General features: G+C 37.9%; 1 protein-coding gene across 4 annotated transcripts in view; it reads left to right on the forward strand.

The window, feature by feature from the left end:
- The window catches only part of NEDD1 (NEDD1 gamma-tubulin ring complex targeting factor), a 71,472-nt gene that overhangs the window by 35,950 nt on the left and 7,993 nt on the right, over window positions 1-27,529 (forward strand). For 3 of the 4 annotated variants that reach the window (XM_069095202.1, XM_069095201.1, XM_069095200.1), the window contains exons 9-12: window positions 4,137-4,271; window positions 14,689-14,736; window positions 14,943-15,145; window positions 23,065-23,221. In XM_069095202.1, the coding sequence (XP_068951303.1) occupies window positions 4,137-4,271; window positions 14,689-14,736; window positions 14,943-15,145; window positions 23,065-23,221 (543 nt within the window). The remainder of the gene's footprint in view (window positions 1-4,136; window positions 4,272-14,688; window positions 14,737-14,942; window positions 15,146-23,064; window positions 23,222-27,529) is intronic. The other variant, XM_069095199.1, reaches the window with a different exon arrangement.

The raw sequence follows: 27,529 nt of genomic DNA on the forward strand, positions 1-27,529 counted from the left end.
ATTCTCCCCAAAAATGGATTTAATCTTACCTAGTTAAGTAGAGCAACTTTTATTTTATATTTTATTTCTGATTGTCATTTCAAAATAGAAAGAAGGAAAAGTTGCATTTTAAAGTATGATGACTTTACAGATGAAAATCATTGAAATAAACATTTTTTTAAAAACTATTTAGAGGTAGATCTTTGGGATAAGCTTTTTCTTTCCATGATATTTCTTTGCTTCTTTCTGCATTGACCAACTGTTCCATTTGCTTTTGCCCTGCAATAGAGTACAATGGTACAGCATTCTTAAATTGTTGAAAGGAAGGAAGCCTTTTTAGTATCTACTAAGAAATATGTCACATCAGCAACTTCCAGCAACTAATTAAAAGAAAAAACCTCAATGTGTGCTGGTGTGGAAATGAGCATACAGAGGTGCCATTTTTCACTTATTCAACAGGTATTTATTGGTGCCTTCAATGCTCAAGGCCATTTCCAGAATAGTAGTTACTTTCCAGTATAGAAATACTTATATGTCTGTCTTAATTTTAAAGTGTAAGAGGCTTAGCAAAAATGTTTTCTTTCATGGGTTGTGGATATGCCTTCCTTCCTGATGGTAAAATAGATGGTATGTTTGTTGACTTGCATAGTAAGGGGTGTTCAGTCTTCAAAATATGCAAATAAATCTGTGATCTCATCCCTTTGGAACATCCCTTCCTGGGATGAGGATCTTATCCTGTCCTGAGTGCTCTTTGTCCATTCCCTCCCTTAAATGTGCCTAGGGGCTCTACCCAATGTGTGGGGGCCTTTCCCCCAATATTGTAGGGTCGCAGTGGAGTTCTCAGCCCATCCACCACATTCTGACTCTCATGTGACCAGCACTTGTTTCTCACTCATACATTTGAAGTGTTGAGTACTTTTAGAGACTACTAAGTAGTCATTTTATATTGGCTCTGGATATCTGTATTATCCCCAAAAGTCCTGATAGTTACAGGGGAAATTATTAATCATTATAGAATCCAATCTAATGGCATTGTAACTCACTTAGGAAAAAATTGTTGTTTTTTCCAATATAATATTAAGTAATTTTTGCCAGGACTTGTAATTAATTTATTATACGAGCTAGTTATTTTTAAGAATTATAAAATCAATGCTATTTAATGTAAATTTTTGGAAGTCTTCCTGTTTCATAATGGCAACACTCTTGATGCAGTAAAAAAAGTTCAGTCTATCTAATTGTTGTTATTCAGTTGTTTTCAGTCATGTCTGATTCTTTATGACCCCATTTGGGGTTCTCTTGGCAAATATACTGGAGTGGTTTGCCTTTTCCTTCTCTGGCTCATTTTCTAGATGAAGCAACTGAGGCAAATAGGATTAAGTGACTTGCCCAGGGTCACACAGCTAGTAAGTGTCTGAGGCCAGATTTGAACTCAGGTCTCCTTGATTCCAAGGCCAGTGCTCTATCCACTGTGCCATATAGCTGCCCCCTTAGTCTCACTAAGGGAATTACTTAATGATAACCATTAGGTAGTTACCCTGTAGGTGAAATAGAGTTTACTATTTGCCTACAAGTATCTTTGACCAGCATTACTATAATTGATATTAGAATAGCTATCCTAACACGTACCTTTAAAAAAAACTCTATGGTTGCAAAACTAAGAACTTTAAGAACAGTTTTATATTTATAAATTAGGAGGTGAGGAGTCAGATTTATCGAATTTTAGGACTGAAAAGGATTTTAATGGTTGTCTAATTTAATCCCCCTTTTAAATAGTTTAGAAAACAACTGAGGTTCAGCAACTTGACCAAAAGACTGATAGGTCTTTTGACAAGCCCAGAGCAAAAATGACCAAGCTCTATTGGTCACTTCCTTCCAGAGGATTTCTTACTTTTAAATGGAGGAACAAACCATGTCATTTTAAATGAGAGGACAAGTATTTCTTAGCTATGGTTCTTATCGTGTTAATAACCTTTGTCATGTGAATAACCTTAGAGTTTGTGTGAAGCAAAGACCTACCTAGGCCATTTCAACAAATTCAATATACTGAGAGTGAATTTACATGTAACTTGTTAGAAAGCTATTTATTGTTTAAGCCATTATGGTATTACAGTGTTTTGAGTAAACTTTGAAAAGGTAAAATGGTAAATCTTCAAACTATGTGTAATTCTTGAGAGTTGTAAGAATCCTTTATGGTATTCGTGAAACTCACTTAGTAGGCTTCATGATAGAAACTTGGATCAAATGGGGTAACATCTATAAGATGCTGTATGAAATGCTGCTGCTACAACTACTGTTGTCATTATTAGTATCATATCATTGCCGCTACTTGGCTTGGCTATTCTTTTGTTATTATAATGATACTTGACAGAATCACTGCCCATCATGGAAAGAAACATCTGTGCACTAGGGGTATTTACCCTAGAAAATGCATAAAAGGATCCTGTTAACTTTGAGGGAGGGAGAGAACACGAAAGCTATCTTTATATATTTGAATGGCTAATATGTAGAAGAAAGATCACTTTTATACTGCTTGAATCCTGAGGGAAGAACTAAGATTACTGGGCAGAAGTTAGATAGATTTTTGGCTAACTATAAGGAAATATTTCCACATGATAATTGTTGCCTGCAGGTAGTGAGTTCCTTATTACTAGAGATATTTAAGTAGAAAGCAAATTACTACTTTGGGATGAGATTAATGTTTGGGAAACTTATGCTTTAGATAGGGTGGACTAATGCTGATTGATTTTCCATCCTAATTTGGAGAATCTGTATTTCTTTGATGCTGTTTCATGAATAACAGCAATTTATTTCAGTCTCATACCTTCTTGAGACTTTTCCTCTCTGCTCCCCCTCCCCCACAGAGAGTTTTTTTTCACTCACCAACAAGATATTGTGTTTGTATACATATACCTTACGGTCTTAGAAATTGATAAGAAAATTATTTTTATTCTAAAGGATAAATAATATATTTTCTGTTAGCATAAGAAAAAAGGATAGATTTTATTAAATGCTTCCTGGAAACTCTTCCTTTCGTTTAGGTGTTTCAAACTTTCCCCTCAGATCTGTCAGCCTTGTTTAAAAGGGAACCATTTCTAAAGAGACACCTCCTTATATTCTGGGATCTATGTAGCACATGTCTACAACAACTGTGACCACTGTGATAATTGTCTGGTTGCACAGATTTTTGTCTTATTTCCAGAAATAGACATTTACTAAAAATGTTTGTCAGATGTTCAGTTAAGTCTTCATGCCACTCACTAATAATTTCAAAAAAATCAGAGAGCTGAAAGCTTGACAAGTTGTCAGTATGCTGCTGCTTAAGGCATCTTGTTTTGACCAGGCTTGTGGATCTTGGCTTTTGACTCCTGGCTCTCCTGCAAGCTTCTGGATGGCACTTATGTAAATAATTGGGTTCCTTAGTTTCATGTCAGATAATACTCCAAGCAAGTTGTCCAAACCCAGAACTTGGAAAAGGCAGCACACTGTGACCATTCTTAGATATCTTTTGTGTTTCCCCTCTAAAAATATACTAAAGCCCCTTCCTTTCAGATAATATGGCAAACTGCCACCATTCCAGGAGCATCTTTGACCTTCTGGAACATAGTTCTTAAGACAGAAAAAGCAAAAGGGGTTACTGAGCATCCAAAACAGGTGACTCTGAGCACCTGCCCTAAAATTAGGCTTTCTGCCCTGAATAGGGCCCTAAGCTCCCTTCAGAACCCATTTGCCCTGAATGCCCAAATTATCTGGGAATTCCAGCCTAGGATAATAATGGATGTTTAGTGATGACACAAGTCTTCAAGGAAAGATTAAATAACATTCAGTATTCCATGCCCCCAAATCAGAGAAGGGTATCATATATCCTAGTCAGGATTTCCATCAGAATTGGTTAGGATAAACAGAATTGTAATTGAAAGATTAAGCTTCCACTCCCTTAAAAACTCAGCTTTGTGGAACTCAAAAGTTGCTGGAGAAATGGGTCTTGCTTTCTGCGCTCCCTTGTACTAATGTTTGTAGTAATGATCATGATCAAACCATGGCATTGCTAAATGCCACACTGATAACAGAGATACAATTTTCCAATTTTTGAATTCAGGTCTAGCTCCTAATTCCGTGTGACACAATACTTAATTTTGTATCTATTATTTTTTCTTCAGGCTTGCCTCGTGGCACAAATCCAGATGTCATTCCATCTAGAGAGACAGAATGTGGAAAAATTTCAGATCTCTCCAGCTTTGATGATTCTGGAGAGAGAAGTAGTTTAAGGGACCTCTTCTCACCAGTGAGAGATGGTAAGTCTTTGTTTCACATTTTTGAGCCCCTTTTTTTATTGACTATAGTCAGAAAACCTCCTGGGTAGAGATGGTGGATGAAGTTCACGGCAGCTTTGATGATTACCTCTTTACACCTTTAAAATATGATGAAAGACTGGTTGGTTTAGGAATTGAGGCAAAGGAACATTTGGTATGATCCTTTCACACCTGAAATCCTCTAATAATTTTCTTCTTGATATGTTGTACTTGCTGAAACAAAATGTTAATAGGATCCTTTTATGCAATTATTGTCATATTTCTAGGATTCTAGATGGCTCAGAGGCCATCTAGACCAAACTCTTCATTTTACAGAGGAGGGATGTGATTTGCTCTAGATCACAGAGGTAGTGATCCTAGGTACCCCTGACTCTCTCATACCAAGAGGTAAGAAGATCAAATGGACAGTCATGGCAGAGATAACCATAGCAGCTCACTTGGCTAGAGCCCTTTCCTCATACCAGTTCCAGGAGTAATGCAAGGATTGTCCTCACTTTCCAGATAAGGAAGCTGAGACTCAGAGAAATGAAGTGACTTTACTATGCCAGAATTGGGCCTTCTTCCTAGTTCTTATGGCTAGCTAAGTCTGCTGGTTTTTAGTTTCATACTGTCTGTAACAGAAAATTGGTGCTGAATGTGGGGTCTCAGAACTGGAAAAATCCCCTGGCTTTACCACTTACTAGTCCATAACCTTGGACTGATCACTTGATCCCCTCTGATTCTCTTTGCTTCTTTATAAAACACTGTTAATGAAGCTTGCCCCCTTTTTACAACTTATTTGTAAATGGTGAAGTGATGTAAAGGTAGATGGTACCTAGGAACATTGTACATTTGCTTGGCACTTTCACGTGTTGTCATTTGATTGTCAGAACGACCCTGTGAGGTCCCAAAAATAACCTTATTGAATCATAAAATATATGGATGGGGTAGATGCAGTTTAGAAATAAATATAAAGTCCCACACATGGTTTCAGAAGACCATACAAGTTGTTTGGAAGGAAATCTACCCTTACAACTTGTTGTTGTTCAGTCATTTCCAACTCTTCGTGACCCTATTTGGGGTTTACTTGGCAAAGATACTGCAGTGGTTTCTCCAGTTCATTTTCCAGATGAGGAAACTGAGGCAAGCAGGGTTAAATGTCTTGTCCAGGGTCACACAGCTAGTTAGTGTCAAAGGTCAGATTTGAACTCATGAAGATGTCTTTCTGATTCCAAGCCCAGCGATCTATCCAGTTGTAATGCCAAGCAAAGGCAACTTCCCAAGGTTCAAAATACCAGCATAGGTGCTCTCCATTTTATTCTGTGACAAATTAAGAACAGATAGAATCAAAATTTAACATCATTCAAAATACAGCATTTACCAAGTGTGATTCAGTAATCTCCAAGTACTATCCCACCCCTGGACATTACATTCATTTAGTCTATCACAAAGCCCCTCTTCTCAAATGGAGATTAGTTTCCAATCATAAGTAAAGTACATTCATTTGTTTAATCACAGAGCACAAAAAAGTAAAAAGTTCCCCACCCTTGGATCACAATTGAATCTACCCCAGAGTTACAACAAGCTTAAGCACAGCATTTAATACCCAAATGGAGGTCTTTTCTTCATCTTGACCCGAGGCAAGTTCTCAGCAATCTTTGTTCCTGGGGAGACAAAGCTTAGCAAGGCCATAAGATAAATTGCCAGTGTCTCCATTAATTCATTCTCTGTCTGCAGAACAGTCCTAGGACCCCTGAAAAGATTAGCAAAACCCCCTTCCAGGATTTCTGTAAACATACAACAAGAAAGTCCTTCTTCAGGGCTTCTGAACCAACAGCAAGGTTAAGACCTCTGCAACAACAGGACTGTCTTTCACCAGTGGACAAATCTGGCAAAACAACATCAAAACAGACAGACAAAGTACCAGCATAACATCCATGTCTCCTCAGTCCTTGGCAGCTCTGGGTGGCACCTCTCAAAAGTCCTGGGCAATTCAAAGTGGCCCTCAGCAATCCTCTCAGTCTCTCTCTGCCTCCAAGATGCTGCTTCCAAAAAGTTCTTCTGCCTCTCTCTCTTTTTGTGTCTCTCTAAATTTATGTCACCAGCTCCTCCCAGTTGAGCCCTCTTTTCACGTCAACAAGTCCATCCCACAAGTGGGATTCACAAGCTCTGGGTTTTAACACAATCAAACCAAAAACCAAGCCAATACAGGGGGATCTTTAAATTACATTACTATTACACCAGTCTGCCACCTAGCTGCCCTGCCCGTATAGCCGTTATGTCAAGACCTTTGGAATATTGTGAATTACAAACTTAATGTGTATTAAGCATGATCATATCAGGAATTTCTAAAGTGCTTTAAATTTTCCAAGGCCCCTTACATCCATTATAACAATTGAATCTTATGAGGTTCACAGTTAAGGAAACTAATGCTCCAGAGAGTTCACATGATTTGCCTGGAGAACCCAAGTCTTCCTGACTCTGATTTTTGTACCCTTAGCCATAAAATAAAAGTTAATGAAATCTTTTGGCTCCATTAATAGAACTATAGAGGCTAGAATAAAGGAGATGACAGTCCTTTTTTGCCCTGTTCTTACTAGAGCACTTTGGGGATATTTTGTGCAGTTTTAGGTACCACTTCTTAGTGTTGTCCAGAGGAAGGTCACTGTGATGAATAAATGAATGCATGAATGAAGCATATATGCTGTGCCATAAGTGTTGGGGATATAAATAGATTGGCTTGGTTGTCCCTGCTTTCCAGGATTTCACGTTCTAATGGGGAAGACAACCCATAGGGAAGGTTTCAGATGCAGGTCAGGTAGAAGACCCCATTCTCTTTAGGGTACAGCCTCCAACCTTTTCTTTAATGTCCTTTCCACTGATAAAATCATACCACTTTCTGATGTTAAACCCTCTGACTGTGCCAAGGACTTTGGGAGCACAAATTTTCCTCTCTTGGTCTCTAGTAGCTAATGACCGTAGGCCCTACAGGATCAGTCCCCAGGCTGCATCTGCCCAGAGATTCCTTCTCAGGGTGATGACTGAGAGTACTGGACTGGAAACATTGCTATTCTCAAGGCTCTTGGATGCGGGGTTTCAGGCTGTCTCCATCAGTGTCTGTGAGGAGAATGGCAGTCAAGGTGATAGCGGTAGTGTTAGTTCATTTGCCTGGCCCCCGTCTCCTCTATCCCCCAGGGTGCTTTGCTGCTTCAATTAGGCTGGCATGTCTGCACTGGGTATTGCAATTGGTTGTCACTTGGTGGGGATGGCTGACCTCTGCTCCAGAGTGACTTCCCCCACTGGTGGCTTTGAGGGCTAGTGGTCTAGGGGATGGGTGGTATGGGGGTGGTGATGTGACTTCCAGGACTCTCATGTTAATCTGCCCATTGGTGGTACTTGTTCAATAGTAGTTTTTGGTGTTGATGAGGAAGGTATGCTTTCTCTCTACAGTTTCTTCTTACAATGATGGCTGTGAAGGATGGGTTAGAAGTAGTTCTGATGGTTTGGGCAGGGCATTGCCGTTCCTGAGTCTCTTGGTCTGAAGGGAGTTTATTGTCAGTGTGACCGGTGGTGGTGATGGTGATTGAACCTTCCCGGCACATGCTGCTTCCTATCACTCCCTCAGAGTCTCTCCTGGCATCCATTCTCCTGACCTACCTGCTAATGTGGCTGGCACTTGGTTGGCAGTTGGTGGAAGTGGCTGGCTCTTTCTTCACAGGAGTTGCTTCCCTAGTTGATGGTTGTGGGCTATAAAGCCCCAGTAGTGGTCTGGGTGCTTCTGCTACTCTCAGAGCTCTTAGGATAGTATGTTGATTCATATGACATTGTTTTTGAGAACCAGTTACAAGGGTATTTCATCTTTGAGAAGAAAACACTTGCAGGGCTGGGTGTGGGACATGATGTCTTTTGCCTTTAAAAATTTAAGGTATTTTCACATAAAAGAAGGTTGCAGCTTCATCTACTTGGTTATAAAGGGAAGAACTTGCACCAGTGGATAAACGTTTATGGAGAGGCAGATTTTGTGGACCTCTTCAGGAAATGCTTATCACTAGAATCACTTAAATCAGTGATGTCGTAGAAGTGATTTATGACTTAGGGAATAAGCTGGATTATGTGACCTCAAATCAAAGCTCCTTCCAGCTCTGAGACTTTAAATTTGATTCTAGTTGTTTCACATGAGGCAGTATCTTTATTTTCCAGGTGTGGAAACTGAGGCATAAATGGACAGATTTTTTATCCAAATACACAGTTATAAATATTGGCCTAGAAGCTAATGCCTAGTATTCAGTGTTCTATAGCATTGTAGGTTAAGCAAGATCCTCTGGTTTGTAATTATTTTTTTTTAATTAAATTGGTTTGTTTATTTACTTTTAGTTTACAACATTCAGTTCCACAGTCCTTTGAATTTCAAATTTTCTCCCCCTCTCTTTCCTCTCCCCTGCATCATGGTGGCATGCACTCGAATATAGGATCTAAAATATCTTCACATTAATCATTAGTCAGATTGTAAAGAAGGATTATAACTGATGGAATGAGGAAACAAAACAAAACAAGAAAAAGAAACACAGCAAGTAGTTTGCTTCAATCTTCATTCAGACTCCACATCTCTTTCCCTGGTGTGGAGATCTCTGAGTCTTTTGGAGTTGTCTTATAGTCTGGTTTGTCATTCTTGAAAGGGTAAAATTTGACTTGGAATATAATTTTTTGAGGCCACACACCTGTAGTGTGCTGACTAGTGATCTAAATATACCTGGATATGCACAATGCTTGACTTGTAGGAGATCATGATATTAGATGACAGAGAGCATGTACATAATGTGCACCTTTCCCAGAAGTCCTTAGAAATTGTTCACCTTCCAATTTTGTGGAGTTTTCACTTTTGATTTTTCTGTTTCTAATTCCCTGCTTTTCTAGTCTGCTGATTTGTGAAGTTATATAAAGAGTCATCCTAAAATTACCTTTCCTTAGTTTTTTTACTAAGGTTGAGCTTACAACCTTGCCACCTTTCTCTCCACTCATATATGCTGCCAAACTTCTGGAAAGAGTAATCCTCAGTTACAAATTCCGTTTCTTTCCTTACCACCACATACTCCTCAGTCCCTTGAAGATTAGCATCCCTTACTAGTGTTGTAATGATGCTACTTTCTTATAGGTCACTCAGTGATGAGCAGCTTGGCAATTCCAGTGACTTTTCTCCATTCATCCTTGACATATCTGTAGCCTAGTGTTGACCAACTCCTCTGAGCTATGGAGCTGTCCCAGCTTCCGAGACAAATGCTTCCTTTTCTGTCTCATTTACTGATTGCTTTTACTTTTCTTGATTTCTTAAGATAGGTGATTCCCCAAGAGTCCATCCTTGACCCTCTTTATTTCCCTCATACATTCTTTGGAAATCTCATTTATTCCAGAGGATTCAACTAAGTACTTATACAGATGATGTTCAAACCAGCATCTCCAGTGCCCTGGGTGTGTAAATGACAGGCATGAAATGCACAAGCTGTGAGTGCCTGGGGTTGGAGGATAAAGGAGTGATCACTTGTCAGTCAATATGCATTGAAGGGAAGGAAAGGCAATAAACATTTATATAGTTTGTGCCTACCATGTGCAGATGCCATGCCTACAATGTGCCATTTATACAGCACCTACTATGTGCCAGTCACTGTGCCTACTACATGCCATTATATAGTACTTACTATGTGCCCAGTATCATGCTAGGCATAAGGGATATAAATAATCTGTACTTCAAGGAGCTTGTATTTTATTAAAGGAGACTGTGTATATACACAGAATAAATACCACATAAAGAGAAAGTAGGGAGAAAGAGAGGGTACTAACAGTTTAAGGGATCAGGAAAGACTTCATGTAGAAGAGAAGCTCCCACCCTCTTTTAACTCATGGTCCCCTTGGACAGTCTGGTGCAGTCTATGGACCTCTTCTGAGAATAATGTTTTTAAATGTAGAACAGAAAATAAATAGGATTACAAATGAAACCATTTATATTGAAATAGTTGTCAAAGTATTTTCGGAAATTTAAGTTCATGTATCCCAGGTTGAGAACTCCTGTTTGGAATACGTCTTGAAGGAACAGAGGGATTCTTTGAGGAGGAGATGAGTAGGGAATGTATTTAAGGCATGAGATGGCCAGTGCAGATGTACAGAATGTGTGAGGAATGGTGGGCTGACCAGTTTGGCTGGATTATAGACTGCCAGAAGTGGGGACTAATGTATAAAGAATTTTGAAAGAAAGGTTGGGACCAGGTTGTGAAGGGCTTTAGAGGGTAAGCAGAGTTTATATTTGATCATACAGGAGTTTATTAAAGAGGAGAGCGAATGTGGTAAGGGTGGCACTAAGGAAAATCATTTTGGCAACTGTGTGGAGCCTGTAGAGAGTTGAGGGCGGAAGAACAGTTAGGAGGCCATTAAAATCATTGAGACAAGAGGGGATAAGGACCTGACATAACTAAGGGGGTCACCACATGAGTAGAAAGCATCAGATCTGAGAGACGTTGAGATGGAAATGGCAACATTTTGCAACTCCTTAGGTATGTAGAGCAACCAAGAATGAGGAAACAAGGTTACAGAACTAGGAGACTGTCATAGTGATCCCCATTTCTATGAAAGGCAAGTTTGGAAGAAGACTAGATTTTTTGAGAAATATAGTAGGTTCTGTTTTGGATAGGTTATGCTTGAAGTGCTTCAGGGCCATCTAGTTTGAAATGTAGAGTAATTAGTTCCTGATGCTGAACTGAAAGTCAGGAGGAGACTGGGACTAAAATGTAGAGTTCTTTGAGTAATTTTCATAGAAATAGTAAGTAAACCAGTGGAAGCTGATGAGTTCACCAGCAAAAAAAGTATAGAGAGAGAAAAGAAGAAGGAAGGATTTGTGGAGGAATGAGAAGCAAAGCTCTGGATTGTAAAGGGAATGTGAGGTTTCAACAAGTAAGGGTATGGCCAGAGTGTTCTGGGTGTGAGAGTCATTTTCATGGCGACATAGGAGTAAAAGATAAGATGGAAGAATCATGAGTTATTAGGATTGCTGGAATGTGGATTATGTCAAGAGGGAGAAGGTTGTCAAGTGTGTTTGGAAAGGTAGATTGGAACTTTTTTGTAAAGGACCTAAGAGCCAATGTGAAGAGGGTTTACCTTTGATAGAAGGAACTCACGGAAGGTTCCTTATTAGGGAACTGTCATACTAAGATCTTTACTTTTCTGGAAAATTTATTTGGGCAAGTGTGTGGTTTAGAAGGGTAAGAGTTTGGAGGCGAGGAGATCCGTTAGACATGTTACTGTAGTTCAGGTGTTAAATGATAAAGGTCTGAACAATGGAGTTAGGGGGCAGAGGAGAAATAAGTAAGGGGAGAGGGCAGGAGTGAGAGATATTTTAGAAGCAGAGTTGGGGGCTGCTACTCACCTTCTCAGGTGGTGGAGTTAGAAATTAGGGTTGAGTCAGAATTCTGTGGAGTGGTTGCTGTCAGCCAGCATGAAATGCCAGAATTGGGGAGCCCAGCCCCAGGCTTCAAACTACAGTTATTATATCAGATGAGCTGTTCAAAGACAGCCTTTCTAGCTACAAAGCAAAATATATTTCACTCAGAGGTCTTTTCATCATTGATGAGAAGGGGATCCTTTGCAGATCACCTTCCTGTGGACCTTTCTCTGGATGAGATGCTGAGATGAGTACAGGCCTTTCAGCTTGTAGACAAGCATAGTGAAGTGTGCCCAGCTTTAAGCTGCACATATAGAAGAGTAAGGAATAGTCCTCTGAGCAGAAGTGAGCTGCTTTCTGCCAGGCACCTTGGGGAAGCTGACCTAGCTTGTTGTCTTAATGTACCGAAGAACAAAAAAATCTCACCACCTCCATGATGCTGTACAGTACACTAATTAGTAGCCTGGGCCAAGACATTGTGATGTGGTTATTGAGCAGCCTGGCAGCTGGATTAGGAATGCTATGTCTTCTCCCTCTCTAATGACCAAGTACTGTGTTTACAAGGTTTGTAACATATTTGGGCCTTGGGTCCCAAGCCCATTTGACATTTTTGTAGCTCAATTAAATTAGTCCTGAGAACAATAGCAACAGCAACAAAAAAGTAGAGTCAATTAAGACTTATTGGATGTGGTTTGGAAGAATTAAAGATAACTGTGAGGTTTTAAGCATGGGTGATTTGGAGGATGATGATGCCAGTAGTGGAAATCTAGAAACTGAAGAAAGAAAGGCTTTTTCATAGTGAGATAGAAGTTCAGTCAGATATTTTGAGATTACCAGTATGCTGTTACCAAGTAGAGATTTCCAAGCATTTGGGTTAGCACAGAGTGGGACATTGAAGTCATCAGAGTATTGAGAAGAGGTGACTGAGGACAGAACCTTGGGAACAACCCTACATTTACTGGCAAGGAGAGAATGGTGTGATGAACTAGTTCAGGGATGCCAAGCAGAGACATGGTCAGACAAAAAGAGAGAAACCATGAAAACTGCCCTGGAAACTGGGGAAGGAAAGAAGGTGAGGATGGTCAGGAGTAATGGAAGCTACAGAAAAGACTAGAAAGATTTGGCCTGAGAAAAGGCAGTTTGGCAGATGAAAATGTCATTTATGAACTTGAAGAGAATGCTTTGGATGGAAGCCAGATTTGCATGAGGTTAAGGTGGTAAGGAAGTCGAGGCACTGAGTGTTAGTCTATTTTTCCTGCACGTTTAACTGTTAATAGCAAGAGAGAAGATATAGAATGCTAGCCTTTGGGGATGACAGGACCTGACCATATTTACAAGTACTAGGGAAAAAGCCATTAAAGAGGGAGATACTGAAGTGAGAGAGGGAATTTTAGTGGCACAAGGTCAAAGGGTACAAGTATCTTCAGAGAGGTAAGGCACCTCATTCTTAGAGGATGGGTGACAACTTAGAGATTTTTCAGTTTTTGGTGATTGAAGATAAGTGAGCTTACATGACTTCAGTATTTTTAGTAAAATAGGGTTATCTATTGAGAGAGAGGACACCATAGTGATAATTTTGATGACTTAAGGAGAGAGGAAGAGGTTTAAAACATTTTAATTCAATTAGAATTGAGGAAAGAATTGCTAGATAGTGTGTGCCCATTTGCTGCCAAATTGATATTCATAGTTTCACAGAGCTTATGACATTATCTCCCTGTTAACTTTGAGTGGCTATCCATTGCCTAACAAATAAAATACAAATAGTGTGACTTTCAAGCCTTCCTATAACCTAGCTCAAGCCTTCCTTTTCAATTTGATTTTACATGGTTTTTTTTTTCATATTCCCTATAATTCAGCCCAGCCATACAACTTGTTTGAATTGGGTTTTGAATGTTGGGAGGGAGATAGTTTGGCAGATGGGAGGTGGGAGACTATTCACATCCTACAAAATACGTGTTAAAGAGAAGTCATCCAGTCTGGAGAAAAAGAAGAAACTAAAAATAAGTTTCATTAACTCAAAGAAAGGGACCAGAATATGGGGATATAGGGGTCATGTGATATAGGTGGGAACAGATCAGCATTGAACATCATATTGTTTAAAATAATGCCTTACACTTGGGATAAAACCTGTTCAGGTAGTAGACTCAGAGTGCAAATTGAGAAACATTTTTTTGGACCTAACCAGTAAAGGAATTTGTTTTATCTGACCATTCATGCTGGTAAACAGGGCTTTTTTGTTTTGGAGGTGGGAGGGCAAGAAAAATGCAGATCTTTGAAAATAAACTGAATTAAAAATAAAAGAATATCTTGTATAAATTTCTAAAATGAATTTTTAACTATTTCCAACCATATTATTTCTCTTGGTCCTGTCCAGTAAACATGTGAGATGAGCAGGACAAATATCATTATTCCCATTTTACAGGTAGTGTAAAACTGAGATTTGGAGAAGCCATGACTTTCCTAAATTTATTCACTGGTATGTAATGAGTCTGGATTAGAACACATTTCTCCTGGCCTTAAGATCCTTCTTTAAATATGACATTACCAGTCTTATTTAAATGAACCTATGTGGAGAAAAGAGGAAATGTACTTCGTTCTTTTTGAAAATGTGGGGGATTGTGGGTATGGAATGATATATATATACTGAGAGTTGCTTAGTAGGTTCAATTTTGCTTAAACTTTCTTTGTTTCAAAGGGAATTTCATTTGGATATATTGATAAATTAGTCTGATGTAAGATAAAGTTATTGATTGTGGAAGAAAGTGAACATGCATGGTAGAGTTGTGGGTTTGGTTTTTGTTGTTGGTGGTTTTTTGGTATTGTCTTATGACTACCGCTTGAAGAAATGAAGAGAAAAGTGCCAACTCTAATCCTTTCCTTGTTCTCTGTTAATTTTCTTTTCTGTTCCCCTCAAGAGGCTTCACAATGAATAGAAAGGGAATGTGAACTTTGGTTTTATTTTTAATTTTTTCTTTACTGTATTATTTTTCATAGATGCAGCTGTCCACAAGGCAAGTGAGGACTCTGTTGCCAGAGGAGATGGTAGGAATTTTGCAACACTTTTTTCCCTTCTTGATAGAGAGGACTTTTATGAGAGATTTATGTTCTACATTAAGACCTCTGTGAAATTAATAATTTTCTTTGTTACTTATGACAACTACTTAAACAACTACTGTTTTGTGGAATGGAGTATAGATTACAGGTAGTATCAGTCATGTACAAAAGAAATACTTTTCCTTTCTTTTTAGGACTAGACTTTCTCCCACAGTTAAATGCCATGTTTCCAACAAGAAAACAACCATCAAGTACTAACACACCAGGATCACATCTTAGCTCTCTTCATGGGTCAGTGGAATTCCCACTTACAGAAGAGAATGAAAGTCAAGACATAGCAGCCGAGAGTAAGAGGATACAGCTGGGAAAACAGGAATCAAGGGAACCCTTAAAACAGGTATTTTTGCAGGAGAATTTCCATCAGGTTGGTTGTTTTTTGGGGGGTTTGTTTGGGTATCTTTTTACAGGTAGTAAGCATGATGCATTTTAATACTTAACCAGATTCATCATTTTATAGGTCTGGCTAATACTCTCTTGATGCAGGTTAAGACCTTTTTGATCCTTTAGTCTTCATTAGTTTTATTGGCCAAAGAGCTTCAGTACCTGCTGGCTCACCTCTGGTGCTGAGTTGGCAAGGCTGACTCTCAGCTAGCAGTCATACAGGCTTATCCCTGCATCTGTCTCCAAGCTTTTTGTGTTTTGTCAAACCTGACAGAACTTATGAACCACTGAGAGAGTGTTCAGGAATTCAGAGTCGCCTCCACTGCACCATGAGGAATTGGAGTATGACTTGAATGGAAGACGGTACAGTTTGTTGTTAGAAGGTTATTGGAAATTGTATTGTTGGTGCAAGAACTTTAAAATTTCTGGGTCATGCCAGGCAGACCTAGTTAAGTACATAGTGAAGGCCCATCTTTAGATGTCTCTTGAAAATCTGAAGCTGACTCTCAATGCATTTGGAGTAACAGAAGGAATTAGACAAGATTTTAAATATCAGTCTTCAATACTTTTATTTTTTTAATTCTTTAATTTATTAATTTGTTTGTTTCCTTTTAGTTTACAGGATTCAATTCCACAATTCCTTGAATTTCACATTTTGTCCCCCTCCCTCCCCTCCCCGCCCCCATGGCATCTTATAATCAAGTATAGGATCTGTAAATACTTTCACATTATACAATGGTCAGGTTATAAGGATGGATTGTACCAGCTGGAATGAAAAATGGTAAAGAGGACATAAAATCAAATAAGAGAACGAAAAAGATCAGGTATTTTGCTTCCACCTGGATATAAATTTAGTTCTTTCTAGTTCTTTCTCTGGATGCACGTTTTTCTCTCCATCATGCGTCTTTTGGGATTGACTTATATCCCTGCATTGTTGAGAAGAGTCCAGTCTATCAAAGTTGGTCATCACACATACATTGTGTCTGTAATTGTGTACAAATTCCTCCTGGTTCTACTCTTCTCACTCAGCATCAGTTCTTTTAAGCCTCTCCAGGTAAATATGAAGACCGCCTGCTCCCCGTTTCTTATAGCACAATAATATTCCATAACATGCATATACCACAACTTGTTCAGCCATTCCCCAATTGATGGACGCCCCCTTAATTTCCAATTTTTTGCCACAACAAAAAGAGCTGCTATAAACATTTTTGTACATATGGGTCTTTCTCCCATTTCTATGATCTCTTTGGGATATAACCCTAGGAGTGGTATTGCTGGATCAAAGGGTATGAAAGTATTTATAGCCCTTTGGGCATAGTTCCAGATTGTTCTCCAGAAAGGCTGGATCAGTTCACAACTCCACCAACAATGCATTAGTTTTCCAATTTGCCCACATCCTCTCCAGCATTTGTCATTTTCCTGTTTTGTCATCTTAGCCAATCTGACTGGTGAGATGTGGTACCTCAGAGTTGTTTTGATTTGCATTTCTCTAATCAATAGTGAATTAGAGCATTTCTTCATGTGCTTATAGATAGCTTTAATTTCTTTCTCTGAAAACTGCCTGTTCATATCCTTTGACCATTTATCAATTGGGGAATGACTTGTATTCTTATAAATTTGACTCAGTTCTCTGTATATTTTAGAGATGAGTCCTTTGTCAGACATAGATTGTAAAGATTCTTTCCCAATTTACCACCTCCCTCTTAATCTTGGTTACATTGGCTTTATTTTTACAGAAACTTTTCAATTTCATGTAGTCAAAATTATCCATTTTACATTTTATAATGTTCTCTAATTTCTGTTTCATCATAAAGTCATTCCCTCTCCACAAGTCTGATAGGTAAACTATTCCTTGTTTTAGCAGACTGCTTACAGTATCAACCTTTATACCTAGATCATGAACCCATTTAGACTTGATTTTGGTATATGGTGTTAGATAATGGTCTATGTCCAGTTTCTGCCATACTATATTCCAGTTTTCCCAGCAGTTTTTGTCAAATAGTGAGTTCTTATCCCAAAAACCAGGGTCTGGGGGTTTATCAAACAATACATTACTGTAGTCGTTGACTTCTGAATCTCGTGTGCCTAATCTATTCCATTGATCCACTCCTCTATTCCTAAGCCAGTACCAAGTAGTTTTGATGACTGCTGCTTTATAGTACAGATTGAAATCTGGTAAAGCTAGTCCACCTTCCCTAGCATTTTTTTTCATTAATTCCCTTGATATTTTGGACCGTTTATTCTTCCAGATGAATTTTGTTACTATTTTTTCTAACTCTATAAAGTAGTTTTTTGGTAAATTAATTGGTATGGCACTAAATATATAATTTAATTTAGGTAAAATTGTCATTTTTATTATATTAGCTCGACCCAGCCATGAGCAATTGATATTTTTGCAATTAGTTAGATCTGACTTTATTTGTGTGAAAAGTGTTTTGTAGTTGTGATCATACAGGTCCTGGGTTTGTTTTGGCAGGTAGATTCCCAAATATTTTATAATGTCTACAGTAACTTTAAATGGGATTTCTCTTTCTACTTCTTGCTTTTGAGTTTCATTGGAAATATATAGGAATGCCGAGGATTTATGTGGGTTCATTTTATATCCTGCAACTTTGCCAAATTTATTTATTGTCTCAAGCAGTTTTTTACTTGATTCTCTAGGATTCTCTAAGTATATCATCATATCATCTGCGAAGAGTTATAGCTTGGTCTCTTCTTTGCCTAACTTGATTCCTTTGATTTCTTTTTCTTCTCTAATTGCTACTGCTAACATTTCTAGTACCAGATTGAATAAGAGGGGTGATAGTGGACACCCTTGTTTCACCCCTGATCTTATGGGAAATGCTTCCAGCTTCTCCCCATTGCATATAATACTTGCTGATGGCTTTAAATAGATGCTACCTATTATTTTAAGGAAGGCTCCATTTATTCCCATACTTTCTAATGTTTTTAATAGGAATGGATGTTGTATTTTGTCAAAAGCCTTTTCTGCATCTATTGAGATGATCATGTGGTTTCTGCTAGTTTTATTGTTGATATGCTCAATTATACTGATGGTTTTCCTAATATTAAACCATCCTTGCATTCCTGGAATAAATCCTACCTGATCAAAGTGTATTATTCTTGAGATAAGTTGCTGTAGTCTTTTGGCTAGTATTGTATTTAGAATTTTTGCATCTGTATTCATGAGGGAGATTGGTCTATAATTTTCTTTCTCTGTTTTATCTCTTCCTGATTTAGGTATCAGTACCATATTTGTGTCATGAAAAGAATTTGATAGGACTCCTTCTTCCCTAATTTTCCCAAATAATTTGTAGAGTATTGGAATCAATTGTTCTTTAAATGTTTGATAGAATTCACTAGTGAATCCATCTGGCCCTGGAGATTTTTTCCTAGGGAGGTGACTGATGGCTTGTTCAATTTCTTTTTCTGAGATGGGATTATTTAAGTAATTTACTTCCTCTTCAGTTAATCTGGGCAACTTGTATGTTTCTAAATATTCATCCATTTCCCTAAGATTGTCAAATTTATGTACATACAATTGGGAAAAATAATTCCTAATTATTGTTTTGATTTCCTCTTCATTGGAGGTAGATTCACCCTTTTCATTTTTGATACTCATAATTTGGTTTTCTTCTTTCTTTTTTTTTTATCATATTGACTTAAGGGTCTATCAATTTTGTTGGTTTTTTCATAAAACCAGCTCTTGGTTTTATTTATTAGTTCAATAGTTTTCTTAATTTCGATTTTATTAATCTCTCCTTTAGTCTTCAATATTTCTAATTTAGTATTTAATTGGGGATTTTGAATTTGTTCTTTTTCTAGGTTTTTTAATTGCATGCCCAATTCGTTGAGCTCCCTTTTCTCTAATTTAATCACGTATGCACTCAGGGATATAAAACTTCCCCTAAGAACTGCCTTTAATGCATCCCACAGATATGTTTATATGTTTTGACCTAATTAAAAGAGATAAGGAAGGAAACTATATCCTGTTAAAAGGCACCATCGAGAATGAAGCAATATCACTACTTAACATATATGCACCAAGTGGTGTAGCATCCAAATTCCTAGAGGTGAAGGTAAAGGAATTAGAGGAAGAAATAGATAGCAAAACTATACTAGTGGAAGACTATTATATCCCAACAGGTATGTTGTCTCATTATTATCATTCTCTTGAATGAAATTACTGATTGTTTCTATAATTTCTTGTTTGACCCACTCATTCTTTAGGATCAAATTGTTCAATTTCCAGTTAGTTTTTAGTCTCTTTCCCTGGCCCTTTATTGCATATAATTTTTATTGCATCATGATCTGAGAACGATGCGTTTAATATTTCTGCCTTACTGCATAGAATTGTGAGGTTTTTATGCCCTAGAACATGGTCAATTTTTGAATATGTGCCATGAACCGCTGAGAAGAAAGTGTATTCCTTTTTATCCCCATTCAGTTTTCTCCAGAGATCTATCATACCTATCCTCTCTAAAATCCTGTTCACCTCCTTAACTTCTTTCTTTTTTATTTTGAGGTTGGATTTATCAAGTTCAGATAGGGGGAGATTAAGGTCTTCCACTAGTATAGTTTTGCTATCTATTTCTTCCTCTAATTCCTTTACCTTCACCTCTAGGAATTTGGATGCTACACCACTTGGTGCATATATGTTAAGTAGTGATATTGCTTCATTCTCGATGGTGCCTTTTAACAGGATATAGTTTCCTTCCTTATCTCTTTTAATTAGGTCAATTTTTGCATTTTCTTTATCTGAGATAAGGATTGCTACCCCTGCTTTTTTTACTTTAGCTGAGGCATGATATATTTTACTCCAACCTTTTACCTTTACCTTGTGTGTATCCCTCTGTTTCAAATGTGTTTCTTGTAAACAGAATATTGTAGGATTATGATTTCTAATCCATTCTGCTATCCATCTCCGTTTTATAGGAGAGTTCATTCCATTCACATTTACAGTTATGATTGTTACCTGTTTCTTTCCCCTCATCCTATTCCTGCCCCTGTTAATGTTCGTATTTTCTCTCCCTTCTCCCTTCCCCCCCTTAATAGTTTTCCTTTTGACCACCGCCTCCCTCAGTGTTCCCTTTTTGTCCCCCCTCCCTTTTCCTTCCCTTTTCCCCTTACTACTTCCCTCCCTACAAACCACTCCCACCCCCCTTTTGTAACCCTTTCCCCCTCCTACTACCTGTAGGATATTGTTATACTTAATGAGGTATGCTATTTTTTCTTCGCATCAAGAATGACAGGAACAGATCTCATGCGAAGCTCCTCTCCCTCCCCTCTTTCCCTCTAAAATGATGTGTGTTCTCCTTGTTTACCTTTCTAAGTCACTGTTGCTTCTCGTAATTGGAGGTTGAATTTTCCATTGAGTTCTGGCTTTTTTATCAAGAAGGTCTGGAACTCTGTTATATCATTGAATGACCATCTCTTTGCCTGGAAGAATATGCTCAGTCTCGCTGGGTATGTGATCCTTGGTTGTAATCCGAGCTGTTTTGCCTTCCTGAAAATTGTATTCCACTGCCTCCGATCTTTCAGTGTGGAGGCTGACAAATCCTGTGCAATCCTCACTGTGGACCCTCGATATTTGAATTGTTTCTTTCTGGCCATTTGAAGTATTTTCTCTTTAGTCTTGTAGTTCTGGAGTTTGGCCACAACATTTCGAGGATTTTTCAGTTTGGGATCTCTTACAGCAGGTATCCGGTGGATTCTGTTGATTTCTATTTTCCCCTCAGGTTCTAGTATCTCAGGGCAGTTTTCCTAAAGAGCTCTTGGAGAATGTTGTCCAGGCTCATTTTTTCATCATAATTTTCTGGTAGGCCTATGATTCTCAGATTATCTCTCCTGGATCTGTTTTCCAGGTCAGTTATTTTTTCTTTGAGGTATTTTACCTCTTTTTCTAATTTTTCATTTTTGTTGTTTTGCTTGGCTCATTCTTGGTTCCTCATAGAGTTATTTGTTTCCATTTGTTTAATTCTGGATTTTAGCAAATCATTTTCCTTGGTTAATTTTTGAAGCTCCTTTTCCATATCATACACTTTTCTTTTTAGAGAGATGTTTTCCTCATTATAATGTTTTTCGAATTCTGCTATTTTCGTTTTGAGAGATTTATTCATTTTGTCTTCTATCTCTCTAATTTTGCTTTCAAAGTTCCTTTTGATCTCATCTAGGAGAGCCTTCTGTGCTTGGGATCCATTCCCTGTTGAAGTCTCAGCTGTGGGTGTGGAGTCCACATTGTCTCCCTCTGAGGTTGGTTCCTCCCTCTGAGGATAGTAGGACTCCAGAGTCTTTGTCTTTGTAGTCTTCTTTCTACCCATTTTGAAGCAGTGTCCTAGCCACGCCCTTCCTCTAGGATCCCAAGCCTTTACTGTAGAGGGTTTTTCCCTGGGTCAATAATTTTAAAGTGACACTTGATGTTACTTAATGTAAGACTGGATGTAAATAGTAATCTAGCATGTGATAAATCCAAAAATCCAAGCTTTTGGTACAAAAACTCACTATTTGATAAAATTTACTAGAAAAATTGGAAAACTGTAGCAGAAAGTAGGTATAGACCATATTCCATATATTCTAAGATACGGTCAGAATGGATATATGATTTACACATAAAAGGTTATATACCATAAGCAAATTAGAGAACATGGAATAGTTTACCTGTAAGATCTATAGATCAGGGAAAAATTTAGGATCAAACAAGATGTGGAGTACATTACAAAATATACAATGAATAATTTTGATTATATGAAATTAAAAAGTTTTTGCATAAACAAAGCCAATGAACCAAAATTATAAGGAAAGCAGCAGTTTTCAGAAGAAGATACCAAAGCTATCTATAGTTATATGAAAAAATGTTCTAAATCACTATTGATTAGAGAAATGCATATTAAAACAACTCTGAAGTACCACCTCACAGCTTTCAGATTGGCTAAACAAGATGCTTTATAAGTGAATATCAGATCACTCTTCACCCCTATTCACCTGAAACTTATATCCATTGGAACATAAACAATACCAGATAACTTAAATAATTTAGCCTAAGCTATGTATCAAATCAGTGGTATGAAGACTAGAATCTAGCTTACTTGTCATTTTATTTGCTACAAAAACTTGCTTCTTCATAAGAGGTGGAACTAGCGAAAACATGCAGAAAGGCCAGAGATTTGTAACTAATAGTCACACAGTAGAACATGATTTTTATTCATGTTAAGAGCATCATTGATAGTCTCAAGCTGTACTGAATGTATTAAAACAGGCTATTAAAATATTTTATTAGTGTAATTTTTTCATACCATGGCCAATTTCCAATAGTTATTTCAATAATATCCACCATAGTAACTTTCTTCTAACAATAACAGAACCAACAAAAAACAACATAACAAAACTCAGGGACTGCCATGGATAGACTAGGTACTATTCTGTACCTGTAGTCCTCCACTTCTTTCCTGAGAGGAGGGAAGCAATCACTATACTTGTTGTTCAGAAGAATGAAAGTGCTATTCCCACTGCTTAGCAGGTATTTATGGGACAAGTCAAATGTACACCGTTATTCTCACAAGGAATCCTGTTTTACCAGATAGTATTTCTATCGAAAGTGATATTTAGGAATAAATGTTCAAGATGACTGGATTTTTCTTTATTAGGCTGTCAAGAACAGTCTGTTTTTGTATTTCTTGAGGTCAGTGAGTCCAGTTCTAACATTCTAGTAAGATTTATCTTAATAATTGGCCCTAATACTATTTTCTTCTGAGTTTTTCTCACTTTTCTTCCACTCCCAAAAATAAGATAAAAATCTGTTGATATAGGTCAACATATTAAAAAAAATTGAAAGTTACAAATACATTGCTAAAATGAGTTATTATTATAAATTTGAAGCTTGCCAAGTTCATCTCCTCTGGCGCTGAATCTGGAAATCTGAATACCTCCCCAACATCGAATGCCACAAGAAGCCCTGAGAAAACAGAACAGCCAGACAGAAAAATTCAAGGACACTTGACACATGAATCCCCAATCAATGGAACTACTATAGCTAGTAAGTACATAAAACTGCTTATTGATAAGTCTTCTTTATATGCGCATGGATTCGAAAGTTTTAGAAATTTAACTTGAAAAATTTCAATAAATACAGTAGGGAGCACTGAGTTTGGAAAAGAGGTTTAGGATATGTAGTATTTAGGTTTTTTCATATTCTCTCTTTTTTTAAATACATTTTTATTTATTTAAATATTTCCCAAGTATGTATTTAAATTTAGTACACATGTCCAAGGTGACTTTGTTTTCAATTTTCGGAAAAAATGGAGAAGGAAATTACCATTGTTTATGAATTAGTAAAGATAGCTGTATTATTTCATTATATTTTCCAGGGACCAACTTCTGTAAGGTGATTCTCATGCACTGGAGCCTCACTATAGCTTGACTATGTAATGCTTGTAATCTAGAGTTTATAATAGAAAAGGGAAGGGAATGCTGCCCATCGTGAGACATGTACCTTGGACTGTAGTAAAGCAGCTTTTAAAGAGTTGAAAAGTGATTGGTTTCACATCACTGCCAGAGACAGAGACAAAGGCAAAGGGATGGACAGTGATTAAATTATCACAAATTTCACATGATCACAATATGAAATTCTGATAATAGGTAAACAAATGATGCTCATGGGTAAGAAAGAGACTAGAATCCAAAGAAACCACAATGACTACATGGGGGATTCTCCAGTGGGCTCTGATTTTAGGAGGACGTTCCACAGCTAGACCAGTGACCAGTGCAGCTGATGTGGACCTGCAAGGCCAGTGTCAGAAAAGCTAATGCCTGCAGTGGAGTGATCTGACTCTTATGTAAGACACAAAGAGCAAAAAAGGGCTTTTGAAAGGAAGTCAGAACAAGGAGGGAAGAGGTTCACTGTTGGGGATAATGGTTCAGTGTTAATGGCAGAAAAGGCAGAGTCCTAGTTTTCATTTATTCTGTCCAAGAGAAGGACAAACTGGAAAGAGCAAGTCAGACATGTGAGAGGGACTCAGGGGCCAAGATAGGCAAGATGTTAATCATCATCAGAATGACTAGTATTTGAAGAGTGCCATAGTTACCTCATTGGATCCTCATGACAATCCTATGACAGGAAGCAGAGGCTCTTTTTATCATCCCCATTTTACACGTGAGGAAATTGAGACTGAGGGAGTTTAAGTGACTTGGCCCGGGGTCATCTAGTAAATGTCTAAGGCAGTATTTGAACGTGGGTTTTCCTGATTCTCTCTGTACTTATCTACCTCCTTACCTAGATGAGAAGAGCACATATGTGCTTGAAATAAATTCATCTCTGACAGTAAAATGTTGAAAGGAGGAAGACATTTTTCCTAAATATACTAAATGAATGGATTGTGAAGGTTACAAAGGAGGTAGTGTTTGCCAGAAACTATCTTGAGCTCCCTAGTGACAGGTGGTAGCATCAATGGAAAAAATTATTGAAGGGAATAATTGAATTATTGAAGAAACAGACTTTGAGGGATGCTAGCCTGTGTCCAGAGGTTGAAGGAGACAGTGTGGGAAAATTACTGGCTGTAGCATCAGAACACTTGGATTCAAATTGTACCTTTGGTGTGTACTCCCTGTGAAACTTTGATCATGGTCCTTCACATTCTTGGGCCTCAGCATCTGAGTCATAAAATTAGGGTGTTGTACTAGATGGCCTTGGTGGTCCCTTCTAGCTCTTGATCTTTGGTCCTACAAAGATAGAAGGATGGGGCACAGGCAAGGAAGAGATGAAAAAAGACAAACAACCCTTGGAAATGAGGAATAGATTGGGAAGCTGTTCTCAGAGAGGATAGAGCTCAACTGACTGAGCAAAGAACAGATTCTTTTACTGACAGGAGTGATGATTGATAAACCTCAGGCAGCACCATGAGGGGCCATCCAGGGCTCATGACTGAAAGGAGACACAAGTAGTAGTGGTTGCTGAAAGTGACCATATGTTGAGCTGAGACAACAGGGAGGTCTTTTGTCTTCCTGAGGTATATTCAGAAGAGAAAAGCTAGATTTGGGAAGTGAGCAGCTGGTCATGAAAATGATATTTTAAAAAGGGACTTGGTTATTTACCAAAACTAAATAGAATCTGAATGATGGACTTGTATCTGGGGATGGAGTATATTTAAAAAGGGACATTAAAATATGTATTTGCCTGAAGATTTGTAAAATCAGAAAGAGGACCTTAAATAGACAATGAAGGAAAAAAGAAAAAAAAAACCCTAACCATGTGGTAGCTGCTAAGCCATATAACTAGAGAGAGGAGCAAGTACATGGGAAACTACCGGTAGAAAGAAAGAGTAATAGACAGTAGTGAGTATTTAGCAGAAACAACCTGACACACAGCAGTTATTGATATGCAGGAGAGTCGGTTTTAGAATTAGGGTCACATAGCCAGAAGTTTTGAATGCATAGACATGAATTATTCCATTAAGAAAAGAAAGAAGGTGCGGCCAGGTAGCACAGCGAGTAAGAGCACTGGCTCCAGTGTTGGGATGACCTGGGGATTGAATCCGAGCTCAGATACTTAGTACCACACCCAGAAATAACTGGCCGTGTAACCTTGAGCAAGTTACTTAACCCCGATTGCTTAAAAAATAAAAAAAAAGAAAAGAAAGAAGACTGTCTAAAGAGACCATTGAGGATACAGAGGGAATTTGTTGTCCAGCTCCAGATTTTAAAAACATAGAAGACTAAGGTAATTAAGAACAAATATAAAAGTTGCATATTCATGTAAGATAGTGCACATCTTTGGGTGAATTGGGGCAGGAAATGAATGGTAAGAAGAACAATTTTAACAAAAGACTTTTTTTATTGAAGAGATGGGACCCTCCCTCAGTGGTTAGGATAGTGAAAGTGGTTGATGTCAAGAAGATGGATTGGTCAACTCTTGCTAATTTCAGTTCCTAGAAGAGCAGTCTTTGTATTGGGAGGGATGAAAGATGGTGAACAGAGAGCTGAAACATAAATAAAAGAGAACACCTAGCTATTCTTAATGAGTACAACAAACTACATCCCTGAGTTCTGAAAGGATAGGAAGATATCATTGCTATGCTGGTATTCATGGAGAATGGGAAATCTGTTGTAATACTTGACAAATTTCCTAGTTTTCCAAAAGGGGAGAGAATGGAGTAGAATTCCTGGCAAAATTCTGGAAAGTATTATTAAAGATCTTCTCAACCTGAGATCTGTGAATGTGTTTTCTATGTCTGTATGAATATGTATATGTATCTATTGTATTTGTGTGTGTGTATGTATACTTTCTTTATAATCTTTGTATTTTGCATTATTCAGATGAGTCTAGGCTTTACTGGGCTGTCAAAAGAGGTTCATGACACAAGAAGATTAAGGAGCCCTGATTAAGAGATAGACTATGACCATTTAGAAAGGACATTGGGTTGTTTTGTTTGCTTATTACTAAGGTCCCACAAGGCTTCATCAGGATCATACCAGACTACCTTCATTTCTTCTCTTGGTACTAGTCCAGTAGATCAGAGGAATGCTATAACTGTGGTATGCCTATATTTCAGTAAACCATTTGACAGGCTCCAATGTTGTTCTTGAGGATAATATGGAAAAATACAGGCCAGACAATGATATAATATTCTCAGCTGGTTGAATTACCAACCCCATAGAGTAGTCATTAATAGGCCTTTAGCCTGCAGGCAGGACTCTAGCAGAGTGCTCCAAGGACCTGTCCTGGGCTGTATGCTGTTCAGCATGTCTATGAGGAACTTGAAAACTGTCACAAACAGATTTGCAGATGATACAATGCAGGGAGGGTCATTAGTGTGTTTAAGTCCGTCAAGTTCCAAAAAGAACTTAACAGACTGGAACAATGGACTATCTCTAATAAGATGAGATTTATTAGGGATAATTGTCAAGTCTTTCCCCTGGGATTGAGGAACTTCCTACACAAGTGGGAGATATGGCTCTGTACCAGTTTGTGTGGAAACAAATTTGGATGTTTAGTGGACTGTAACCTCAATGTGAGACAGCAGTATGATTTGGCAGTTTCTTAAATGGCATAGTGGCCACAACAAAGGAGGGAGTAATCCTTCTTTATTCTTCCAAGATCAGAATACATCTGGAGTATTATGTACAGTTCTAGATGCCACATTTTAGGAAAGGAAATTGATCAGCTGGTAAGTGTCCTGAGATGTGCTTCTACCATGTTTCCCCGATAATAAGACACTGTCTTATTATGGTTTTGGACAGAAAACCACCAGAGGGCTTATTTTCAGGGGAGGGCTTATTTTAATGAACATTGACAACAATTTTAATAAACAGGTAAATGTGAACAAAAAAATGTACCTTTATTCAATAA

The sequence above is a fragment of the Petaurus breviceps genome, unplaced genomic scaffold (genome assembly GCF_028583685.1).
Source record: "Petaurus breviceps papuanus isolate PSGF00001 unplaced genomic scaffold, PetGlider_PUasm1.0 225, whole genome shotgun sequence".
Lineage (NCBI taxonomy): Eukaryota > Metazoa > Chordata > Mammalia > Diprotodontia > Petauridae > Petaurus > Petaurus breviceps.